Below are 12,626 nucleotides of genomic sequence, written 5' to 3' on the forward strand. Positions count from 1 at the left end.
TACTTTTGCTGAATATTATTTAACGATTTTTACGTCGATGGTGATCGTTGCTCTGTCGCCTAATATCGATATGTTCCCGTACCGATGTACGGGAACATTTTGTGGGACGTAACACTTTTCTCCGCAATTACAGTGTATGAAGTTTCCGGTAAAGCAAGGACAAACAATGACGTATACCCACCCCCTTATTAATCATACAAATTATTCTGAAGCGCGGGATCTACGACTATCAATATAAAGCCGGAATAAATTAGAATAGATTTCTTTTAGTTTTATTTAATATAGTTCAGCAGATTAACTAATGGCCCACGATGGTTAGTGATCAATTAACAGAGACAAACAAAACAAAAAAAAACAGTCGGATAATAACACAGACAATAATAATAGCATTACGTTAGAAACAAGTTTAACCGAGGAGTAAAGCTAGTGTTCATTTGTACATTTATGTTACATTGACAATCGCATACAAAGAATTATTATGATGACTAGTTATTGATAACCAAACAAGGTACTTTTGATAGCGTGTTGAAGATGCACCAGGTGTGAACAGATTCAACGAAATCTGTTCACACCTGGTGAACAAATATATTATATATAAAGAGTTTGTATATAGTAAATACAAATAACAATCGCTTTAAATCATAAATATTCCATACGAAGAAAAAAAACACAAAAACAAAATACGATACCACGTGGAAAGTACGTGATAGACAGTTGATAGTAGCAAATATCCACCAACCGTTGGCCATCATTCCAACATTAAAGACCGTGGTGACCGTCTATTCTGATGGACCATGTATCTTTTCATATTAAGAACACACCATTAATTCGAATTAAAATATATCTCAAAACGTCAAGATTTGTCATATGTTATTCCAAAAATTGATAAAAACCTTCCAAAGATGAAGTTAATAAGACACTGGATAAAAAGCTTATCATTAAACATAACTAATTATCTATTAAAATAATTACTCAATGGTAAAAAAACGTTATCAAATAGGTATATACATTTAAACACATCATGACATGTTCACAACATTTCTCCAACCTACCCGATGACATTATTTAGCTGACAAACAAACAAAATAAATGCATCCAAAGACAAACCGTTTATCAAATTACATTGAACGCAACACGATCCAGTATTTCCGTCAACGTCCCGTCAGATCCCTAGCAGTGCGATCATTGATGTTTACAGACAATATTCATTACAAATTATAAAATTCTATCCAACAAAATGCGTGTTCCGTTATGATAAATGAGCGATAATAGTGTTTACTTTGACCCTACGACGACCCTCGATACTCAATGAGATTTTCGTCATTTGAAGAGTGACGTGCGGTACGCGAAGCTGAATAATGGTTTGATTTGTGACCGACAAAATGAATTGGTGTGTGATATTTGTGTGTCTGTGCGTTGCAAGTGTACGTGCATCGGGGAGTATGTTATCTTTTATATTATAATTTTTTCATTATTATGTATGTATATATTTAGTGTAATGACTATAGACAATCTAAGGGATATTGGACCACATGTTTATGATTTTTGTATAAATGTATTCGTACTATATATTTACTCTTATAAAGTAATACATTAATAAAAACCTGAAAAAGTTATAATGACTTTGCAGATATACGTCTTATGCAATATTAAAAAAAAAATTGAAGTACGTATAGATTATTCCTTTTTGGTTTATTATTTGGATAAGATCACTACAAAACCGGTAAAAATAATAAAATAAAAAAATAGACATCGCTACAATGGAATAGTATAAAATTTTATTACGTTGTTAACTTTAATTGTTTTCAGCAAAAATATTGCACCACACAACTTGAAAATCGAAGCTTCAATAATATTAATTAGAAATACCATTACTTAAATATAACTCTCCTTTTTTAATACATAATTTAAATGCATTTTAAATTCACCGAAAAATTATTCAACGAAACGAAATGTCAGAAACAAACACTTTTAAATAAATTATCAAAAATGAAACGTAGTTTAGTCAAATGGTATATTAATTAATATAGGTACTATAATTAATATAGTATAATATAATTAATATAGGTACGTCCCAAAAATTGTCTTATTAAAAATTAAAAGTAGTTTAGTAAAATGTTATAATATAAACTTTTCAAAACTTCTTAAAAATAATTAAGTAATATATTTGCAGGTTGAACTAAAAAAAAAGCAAACGATTTAGATGTCAAACAATTTACCGATTCTAAGAAAAAATTAAGATTACGAATTAATATGTTATTTATATCGTAATAAGTTTTAATTACAAACATGCTCATAGTTCATCCTATATCCGGTGCAAATATTACGAGATATTGATAATTATCCAGTAATTAGGTTAAACGGACATCTATTATGCACGTGGAGTATGCTATTAATTTATTTATTTGTGCGCTGGTACTTGTCAAAACATTTAGTGCCATTAATTCTCATTTAAATGTAATGCATTTTTTGTTCATCTACTTTTCCCTTAACTTTATAAGTATTTTATTGTTGTTTTATGAAATTAAACCATTTTATTTCACTTACGTATTACGTATAGGTACCGACGTTATTTTAATTTTAATGTAATCTTATATAATCATATAAGATTACATTAAAATTATTATAATTATTTATTTATATGTATAGGAATAATTTCTACCTACTCTGCTTTCTTTTTTTTAATTTTTTTGGGTAAACCTTTTGAAACCACCGAAGCGATCAAGCTGAAATACATTTACTTTGATTGCTGACAACAAAAAAAAAGTATTCGTACAATATATGAATTTAAAAAAAAACGTTTTTAAAGTTTTGTAACTTATTAACTTACTCTACAGACATCGATACTAACACTCTTTGTAAAACAACTATAAATTTTCGATTTGAAAATTGTTTTGGTCGTATTTGTGAAAAAGTATGAAAAAAGCCATGAGCAAGAACTATTGCCGATTTGTACAAACCGCTCCGTATTGTATTGTTATTTCTCAATTCCTCGATGCCGGTAGGGTGATTATTCCGTGTCGACGGATTTCAATACTCAATCATTCCACATTCAACAAGGATTTCCATACGACGGCACAAGGTATTCATATTTTTACGATGTGCAGTGCTTACGCTACCATTCATATATTTTTTTTATTCTATTCAATATGTGTATATATAAAATTCTGATCACTTTTGAACGTTTTATTTCATTTTCGATGTTCAAATTGTTTGGCATTTGATTTGTGACACAAGTTTTTTTTTTTTAATGTAACTGAAAATTACAATGTACATGGAGAGTATCGAGTTGTTTTCTGACATTTATTATTCATTCATTCATTCATATGAGTCATTTAATAAAATGATATTCGGCATGATGAATTATACCCAAACCAATTTCAGATACATACAACGCTGTAAAATAATACAATAATGTTATAACCTAAAACGTATCTAAAACCTACACGACACAAAGTATCCTCACGTCTTTCATTTTAAGATATATCAAAGTTTCAAATATACAGATCGATAGAGCGAAAAATTCTCCATCTATGTTATATTCAGTGTTCTTACGTAATGTCACTTACAAAATTTGAATTTTCTAACGTTTGTATTTTTATTTACTTAAAGAAGAAAATCTCAATCTTATACAAATATAAAAAAGTAACTTATGCTTTTTAGGGCTAGTCTACGATTTATTTATTATAAATATTATGGCAAATGGACTACCTGATGGTAAGTGCTAACCATTGCATATAGACATGCACCCTTCAAACTGTAACAGAACAATATTGTTAGCTTGGTATTGCTGTTTGGCGGTAGAATTTATGATGAGTCAGAGATACCTACCCAGACGGGATTGCTCAAAGCCTTACCACCAAGTAACATAAAATAAATTTAATAAGTACTCAGAAAATAAAATATTTGAGAAGTATTTTTAATTGTAAAAGGACTAGTCATAGATTGTATGTAGAACATTATAGTATATATATAATATATATTTCTTTACAATGTAGTTGACCATTGAGCCAATTATCGGTGTAGAATCTGGTAATACTTACTATAAAAATTCTTTATCTCCGGAATCGAATCAACATTTAAAATTTAAACTCCGAAGTCGAAGTGTTTCTAATTCATTTTGCAAGATTTGACCTTATCTCACTAATAAACATTGCACGTTAAAAAAAACATACTTATCTAAGGGCACATTAATATAAGATTGTGTATGGATTGAGAGACCTATTTGCGCGATATTTATTCCTCATTCTAAATTACGTAAAAATTCACGTTAAAGTCAGCTGGTTTGATTTCTTTTTGGTTAATTTTATTTAACTTATTTCTATCGGGACTATCATCAACATCACATCAATCGGGTGCTTCGCTGATGAATAGAAAAGAAACCAAAATATTTCACATGTATAATTTAGTAGAACATGGAATATGTATATGCGGAACGGAAAATATGTACATCTTTATTTATAATACAACACTATTGCACTTAACCACTTATTTCCACTTTAATTTTACTTCTTAAATTCCGATAACAGTTCCGTCGACGTTCAAAACTACATTTTTTTTGCAAATCCATGTCATAGACTAATCAAGCTCTCGACCAATAATATCCCGTTAATTTGGTGTCAAATGTTGTTTATTTGGCTTTTTTCCTGTTATGGTTGGAATAGAGTATACATAGATAGGTGAGACTAACAAAAGAAAAAAAAAATACTTAATAAATTTAACAGAAATATTTACTATAAATATTAATTTAATAATTATGTTAAATATGTACCTACCTAATTTAATTGTGTTGTATAAAATAAGTGATTCACATATTTTTGTCACTGACATTATGGTAATGTATTCCTAATGTTCCTATCAATTTTATGATAACAATAAACCTACATTGTTATTAGTTTAAATATTGTTTACTTTAAATGTTAAAATATTGCATCATAATGTCTAATTATTATAATATTCTCATCTAATAGAAGCCAGTGAGATCACATCGGCAATCTATTAATCACCAAAAAAATTTAGTTTTTTCATAATATTGTAAGATAACATCTTACTATAGTTTAAATTGCTTTAATTATATATTAAAAAGTCACACTTAACCGTTATTTCAACAATTTACGATTTACATTTATCTTTGTGATCGGCTATAAAACACACGCCATTTTTTTTCCAATCAATTGTCAATTTTTTTAAAAGCCCGCCTAAACTAATTCGCTTTTTTCCACAGATAATAAAATCTTAGGTTAGGTCATAAGGCGATTAACAAAATTAACTTTCGAATCCAGTCGACAAAAATAATTATTGATTCGTAATATAAAGTAATTAATACGATAAATTATAATATTACAAATTATTATCATTTGCTTACAATATGTTTTTAAATTTAGTAAATTAAGAACTTAAGATTATTTATTCTATTAGTTATGTATACTTCAAATATATTTTGTTGCCTCAAGCCGTGGCGTAAGCCGATTTTTGTCCTAGTGATTATGGGACGATAGCTGCACATAAAAAAATCGGTTATTGTCTCATTTTGAGCTCCAGCCGTAGATGTGCAGAAAAATAAAGAGGATTATTGATTGCAATTTACTAAATTGTTACAATTTAAAAAAATAATTAATTTTAGAGAGCGTAAAACGATACTGGTCGGTTAGACAATAAGAAAAAAAATAAAAATGTAAACAAAATTAAAGTGAATTGTTATCGACATACTCCAATCCTAACTTAACTAATGTATAATGTTCGACATTAAAAATTTAATTTAAATAAGGATTCATCATTTTGGCGCCAAATGTAGATGAGTGACTTTCAGTTACCATTAAATGAAAAAAAAGAAATCTATCATAGGTTTCGAAATTACTAAAAAAACTTTTGAATAAACGCAAAGTTTCGCGGTCGCCCACTAATTTTTATAATTATTGTTAATTCCATTTTATACTCTACTTAAAATAAAGTTTTATTTTTAAAGTCTCGTTTGTCAATGTCCATTTTATCAGACTATAGATCTAGTTACATCATAGTTCACTGACGAAGACTCCATTTCAAATTATCGACGTGCATACTAACAAATATAATTTAATACTTATTTGATAGATAGGTACCATCTGTACCTATCTAACAAATAAGTATAAGTATTGGATAAATGTTATAAATCTGTATTTAATATTATTTTGCTCATAAAGACGATGAGATTATTCTAGCTTAGACCGAAATTTCGGATAAAACGGTCATCCGAAATAAATCCTATCCACATACAGTATAGCCCTTAGCCATACTGTTAAATGGTAAAATAATCCCATAGACAATTAAATAGGTAGGTATAGATAACTGTAAGCTCTGTTCCCTGATAAATAATCATGAAACCTTTACATTAGTAAAAACTAGGAGCGGTAAAAAAAAATCTCAAAAATAATACCTATAAATGTACCTACATAATTAATATGTATTCCTTATTAATATATAACATACAATTTGACCTAATTAAAACAACTGATTCTTTGTTTTGTTGTTTATGAATGTACGTCATCTTTATTGTATGTACTTTTTCTTTTTAGTACAAATTATATAAAATTATGTGTGTATTAAGCTTATATATTTTGAATTTGTAATAAAACCTAAACCTTACAAGAATAAAACTATAAATAGAATAAATTCAGTACGACATCAAGATAAGGAATAATAATTTTAATGATCCCGACGACATTGAAAGGAATTAATCATTTTATTTTTAAATTTAGAAGAGTTGTATTTTTTTATACGAAAAATGTTTAAATTTATATTTTTAACCGAACAAACACAAGTAAAAATCGGTGATTATCGGAACTTTTACAATAATAATAATTAATATATAAACTTACAATTGATATTTAACTCATAATACTAATGGCACTTAGCTATATATATGTATGCGTATAATTCATCAGTCATGCTATACAATTAAAATCTCTACTTTTACAAAAATATAAATATTATAGTCGCTGAAGCTCGTTTTACTGACATAAATATAATTATGATTCTAAAACTCGTTACCGCAAAGTCAAAATATGATTATCTACATACGAGATACACGCATTAATTAATTTTCAAACATCAATTTACAAAACATAAGATTAATTATAACCCTAATAAATATTATATTAAGCACAACGATTAATTTGTTTGTTTTTTTTTAATCCCTTGCAATTTTAAATACCTTAATATTTTTAAACGTAGTTTATTTTATTATTGGCGTATAATTCAACATCATTTAATCAACAACAAAATATATTTTTATAATTCATCATTAGCTTACAGCTAACAATCCCAACTCGACGAAACATAATCCTGTGCTAAACGTATGTATCCTGTGTTTTTGAGTAACGTTGCGTAACAGTTATCCTTTCACTCGAGTAACTAACACCAAACTGATCCTCTGTGACAAGGGTGAGATAAGGATCTCCGGAGTTTTAGTATAGAAAACGGAAAACCATTTCGTTTCTCCTACATAAAGTTGGAAGGTTAATTTTCTGCAACTCTGAATAAACATTTTCCTTTTTCGAACCTTATAAGAACAATAAATTGCAGCCTGAGTCAATATAAGTCTCCTATAACAATGTCTTCTAACTAGAGATATGTATGTATGATTTCTAATAATTATAAAAAATATCGTGTATCCTTATAAAAACATCAAAATAGCTAAAATAAATATTAACCATTTCTATAACATCTAATGTAATGTTTATCTAAACGACAGTAACGAAAAAATAAAACAGATGCAGGCAAAATGATAATTAAAAGGCTTTGGTTGGCTTGGTTTTTTTCCATAATATCTCGTAATTAATAAAACAAAAAATTAAAACGTAAGTGCGATTAATTGCAATTAACAAATTAATATAAAAAAAATCAACTAAAAATATCGCCATAAATTTAACCTCCGTGCCCTAGTCGTCGTACTTCTGGTTTGTTTATATACAAAAATTTCAAGCCGTCCTTAAGTCGTTTTAACAAAATGTTTACTCTTATATGCCCTCTACTGCACATACATCGCATTTAGGACTTTAACTACATTTAAATTTGTACTTAGATTAACTTAATAATATTATAGTAACTATAATATGTATAAACAACAACTTCATAATTGAAAGAAAATCTAATTCTTAATTTAATATTGTATTTTAAAAACTTCCCATATAACAAATATTTTGATTACAGATTCGTTAAAGGATCCATACATTTGCGGACCACCAACATGTGCACGTAAGTAATTGGTATTGCAAAAATTAAGTGTAAAAAGAATAAAAATTACTAATTAACGAATTAATTATACAAATATTCCAATTATTATTAAAGAGAGATCATTCTTCTATAGTACTAAATAGTTCGCATTTTATTCTGTTAGTACTTTCCGTTTTTTTTGACATATTTGACATTATATGTCAAAATGAAATTGAAAGTAATCAGCTGTTCTATATTTTGTAAACAAACTATTCCCAATCTCGTAACCGGGTCATAAAATATTGGAGTAGGTGCTATTCTATAAATATATCCGATGAAAATTTGTTTGTATAGACATTATAAAAAAAACTCATGGAGAGTCTTTTCTATCTCATATTTTGTAATCATTAATATTATATTCAACAATTTGTATTTAAAACTTATTAAATATGTATACTTATTAATATATTTTTGCAGATGCTGAGAAATTTAAATACTTAACACCAATTATATACAACTATGAATACAAAGTTAATGTGGAGACTTATTTTGCTGGTTCAAGCAATAATCGCTCGGCACTGAATATAACGTCTGGTGTAAGTCAATTTAAATACCAATAAACCCTTTTACATAACTCTTAATATCGTTTATATTTAATATTTAAAAAAAATCCTTTTTAAAACAATTGAATTCAAATTAAATTCCAATTATGTTCCAATTTGGTTAAAATACTTAGAAACAAAAACATCTATATTAATATAATAAATGCGAAAATAACTCTGTCTGTTACAATTTCATGGTTTAACCACTGAATCAATGTTGATGAAATTTGGTAAGAAGCAAGCCTTACTACTTAGTTTTTAACCTTCAATGAGATAAATTTGTAGATAAACTGAATTCCACACAGGTAGCAGTTAGTAGTTAGCAGCAGCTAGTTTTATATAAAAATCAAATTGTTTCAGGCTATAGTTCAATTCATTAAGCCCTGTGAAGGACTCCTGCGTTTGAGTGGAGTCACAATTCTTGATCAAGATGAGAATTATCCAATTGAAAGAGCTGAAAAGTTCAAGCAGTCTGTTTCATCACATGACCTTAGGTAACAGTCCTAATAATCAATGGATTAATTTAAAGCATCTAAACAATTCTTCAATGTACTTTGGAAGCTACACATGTAGCAGAATTTCATTCAAATTATGCTTTCATTTTAACAATATTTATCTCGCTTGAAAAATATGATTTAAAATACTATAATAAATTTAACTTCCCTGACAATCTTCGATTAATAGAGACATTTATTCTAGCCATTGGGCCACCATAGCTAATAACTTTATTATTTAAAGTTTTTAGTTTTACTCCATATAATCAAAAAAATGTTTTGTAAATTAAATATATTTTTTGAATTTACGTCAAATTCTGACTTAAAATGTAATTGTATTATTATAAATATATAAATATAATTATGTAAATGAATGTGCGACATAGTACAAATATTAAAACAAAAAATAATTTTCATCAAAACAGGTTTTCTTTCCATGATGGAATCATTTCTGAGATCTGTCCGGATGACGCTGAAGAGGATTGGGTCCTCAACTTCAAAAGAGCAATTCTATCTCTTTTTCAGAACAGCATGAAAAGATTTGACATCAACTTTAAAGGAGTTGAAGTAAGGCAGTATCTTTTATTTAAGTCAAATATTGCAAAATTAAAAAAAAACTAGACAGATCTATCTTTATATTTCTTGTTTAATTTATAAACTCATACATTATATTTTCTGTTTCTAACATTGCAAAGCAGTCAGCTCTACGATATTTAAAATTAAAAGCCACAAGGTCCATTATTATGATTACAACATATTTGACAAAAAAAGTTTTATATTACCAAACAGTACAATGATAATTAATGAATAATATTAATAATGATATATGTATTTAAAATATTAGTTAATATTTTGTGTAAAATTAAAGTAATTATTGAATTAATAAAATATACATTTATATTTTTGATATTTATTAAAAAAAAACTATAAATGCACTATGCTGAAAAATAAAATTTAAAAAGAATTTTCCTCAAAACATTATAAAAATTATGCTGCTTGACCTTTAAATTTGTCTCCAGTTGTGCACAAAAATTCACTTTAAGTATTTACATTCCAGCAAGACATCCATGGCACATGCAATGTGGACTATGTTGTCCGAGGACAGGAGAACACCAGCCTCATACTGGTGAAGACACGTGACCTCTCCCAATGTACAGACAGATACAAGTACATGTCAATATTACAGACTGTGCGATATGATTTTCAAAGTGTGAGTTTTTTAATTTTTATGTTATGTATATAGTCAGGCTAGCAAATGGGCCACCTCATCACTGCCCATAGACGTTGGTACTGTAAGAAATATTAATCAATCCTCATATCGCCAATGCACCCCTTTGGGAACTAAGATGTTATGTCCCTTGTGAATGTAGGTACACTAGCTCACTCATCCTTCAAAACGGAACAGAACAATATTGTTAACTTAGTATTGCTGTTTGGCAGTAGTATATATGATGAGTGGATGGTTCCTATCTAGAGATAGGCTACCACAAAAGCCTGCCACCAAGTCAAGAGTACATTTTATATAACTTGTATTTGTAAATTTGTGTTGAAAAAAAAACAACATATTCCTTTTAAAGAAAATTAATTCTTCTATATCCAAGCCTAAATTAATTGCGCTATTTATGCTATTTATTTTTTAATTTATCTTACAATTGTTACTGAGTAAAAATGCTTGAGATAACCTTTACAGAAATTTCAAACTTGGCCAGTTCTAAAATCCGAAAGCAAATGTCGTATATCCGTGGACCACAACATTTACAAATCAGTGAGCTGTCGCGAACGCCACCTCTTCGAGCCTTTCTCGGGAAAGAACTCCGGAGCCATGACCACGGTCTTACAAGACTTAGTTCTTAAGGAGGAAATTAATAAAACGGGCTCAGAATACATGTACACTGAAAATAAAGGTAAAGATTTTTTTATTTCCTTTTTTATGTCAAATAAGTAGGTGGAAGATAAAATGAGCCAAGATAAAAAATATCATCTGCCATAATTAATGCTTCGAACTTGGAAATACCTTCTGTAATGACAAATGTTTTTTGATTCTCGTAGTTTATTTTTTTGTAATTATTTTTATACCGTTCTATATTACAGCCTGGGCTGCTATTCAGAAACGGTCCAATATTCTCCACCACCACTCGCCGTACGGGAGATCTGACACCGGCGAACTGAAATCGGCCAGAGACGTGCTAAAACTACTGTGTTTGTGAGTTATATACATATATATGTAATATTTTCTAATGAAATAATAAAAATTGTATTTTCAGTTAAAAAATTTCAGAAGACTGTTACCGTTTTAAGGATTAAACTAACTAGAGAAACATGTGTAATAATACCTAAATATCAACTTATTTTTTAAGTTAGCTTTAAGTTTTCTTGAAACGGGGACACTCTAAGGAGTTTAAAAAATCCTCACGGTCAAGTAACAGACCCACCACATGTGAAATAAAATTCGCAGGGTCAAGCCTAGCTCGGACGACGAAGTACGGACAGTCGATGAGAACATGGACAGCGGCTCGACCGTGGGGCTGTGGGGCCGCCTCGTGCGCGCCGCGCGGCAGCTGCACCACCCCGCGCTGGCGCAGCTGCTGGCGCGCGCGCCCAGCGCCTGCCCCGCCGCTGCGTCAGTACCCCCACACCACTGAGCGACACCACTCCACCACACGCATCCACTATACACCTAAACATACCATAGTTAAGATCTAATAAACTCGTGCCGCGGTGCGAATGAAAACCCGTGCAAGAGTAGACTAGATGAATCAGAGACATTTCTACTTAACTGCATATATGTCACCGTAAGATTACAAAAATCATACGAGACAGATTGTAATCTGTCGAAATATTGTGAACTGTGAAATATGATTGCAATTTAACACATTATTTTTAGCTATATTGTAATCTTTCGAAATATTGTGAATTTCGACAGTTTACAATCTGACGAGATAGATTGTAATCTTACGGTGACATATATAAACTAAGTACCGTAAACAAAACATACACCAATTAATACACAGAAAGAATAATCACTGCACAAATAAAAATCCAATATGACAATAAACTTTTTTGTTTGTAGTAAGCACATTCTCGACGCTCTACCCTACATAGCGAGCCCTGGGTCGGTGGAGCTGATAAAGAACTTGATTGTTAACAACGAGGTCAACAAAGAAACTAGACACGAATGGCTCATGTCTATGGCTATGATACCAAGGTATTTCATGCAACACCTTATAATCATTTTGTCAAACTTATTTTGATATAGAGCCCAGCTCTTGCGCCAAACCTTAGGTGACTCTTTATTGTGGAATCTATTTGCTGCTATATTATTTTTTTCTCTCAGAGCTCT

The 12,626-nt window shown here is 29.4% G+C and overlaps 1 protein-coding gene across 1 annotated transcript in view; it reads left to right on the forward strand.

The window, feature by feature from the left end:
* The first annotated feature begins 1,280 nt into the window (after positions 1–1,280).
* LOC113401936 (uncharacterized) overlaps positions 1,281–12,626 on the forward strand; it is a 44,997-nt gene continuing 33,651 nt past the window's right edge. Inside the window, exons 1-10 of the mRNA XM_026642016.2 lie at positions 1,281–1,440; positions 8,188–8,232; positions 8,668–8,786; positions 9,153–9,286; positions 9,712–9,853; positions 10,344–10,496; positions 10,977–11,190; positions 11,378–11,489; positions 11,742–11,906; positions 12,357–12,491. Of these exons, the coding sequence (XP_026497801.2) occupies positions 1,383–1,440; positions 8,188–8,232; positions 8,668–8,786; positions 9,153–9,286; positions 9,712–9,853; positions 10,344–10,496; positions 10,977–11,190; positions 11,378–11,489; positions 11,742–11,906; positions 12,357–12,491 (1,277 nt within the window). The 5' untranslated portion in view covers positions 1,281–1,382. The remainder of the gene's footprint in view (positions 1,441–8,187; positions 8,233–8,667; positions 8,787–9,152; positions 9,287–9,711; positions 9,854–10,343; positions 10,497–10,976; positions 11,191–11,377; positions 11,490–11,741; positions 11,907–12,356; positions 12,492–12,626) is intronic.

Source organism: Vanessa tameamea, chromosome 23 (genome assembly GCF_037043105.1).
Source record: "Vanessa tameamea isolate UH-Manoa-2023 chromosome 23, ilVanTame1 primary haplotype, whole genome shotgun sequence".
NCBI classification, from domain to species: domain Eukaryota; kingdom Metazoa; phylum Arthropoda; class Insecta; order Lepidoptera; family Nymphalidae; genus Vanessa; species Vanessa tameamea.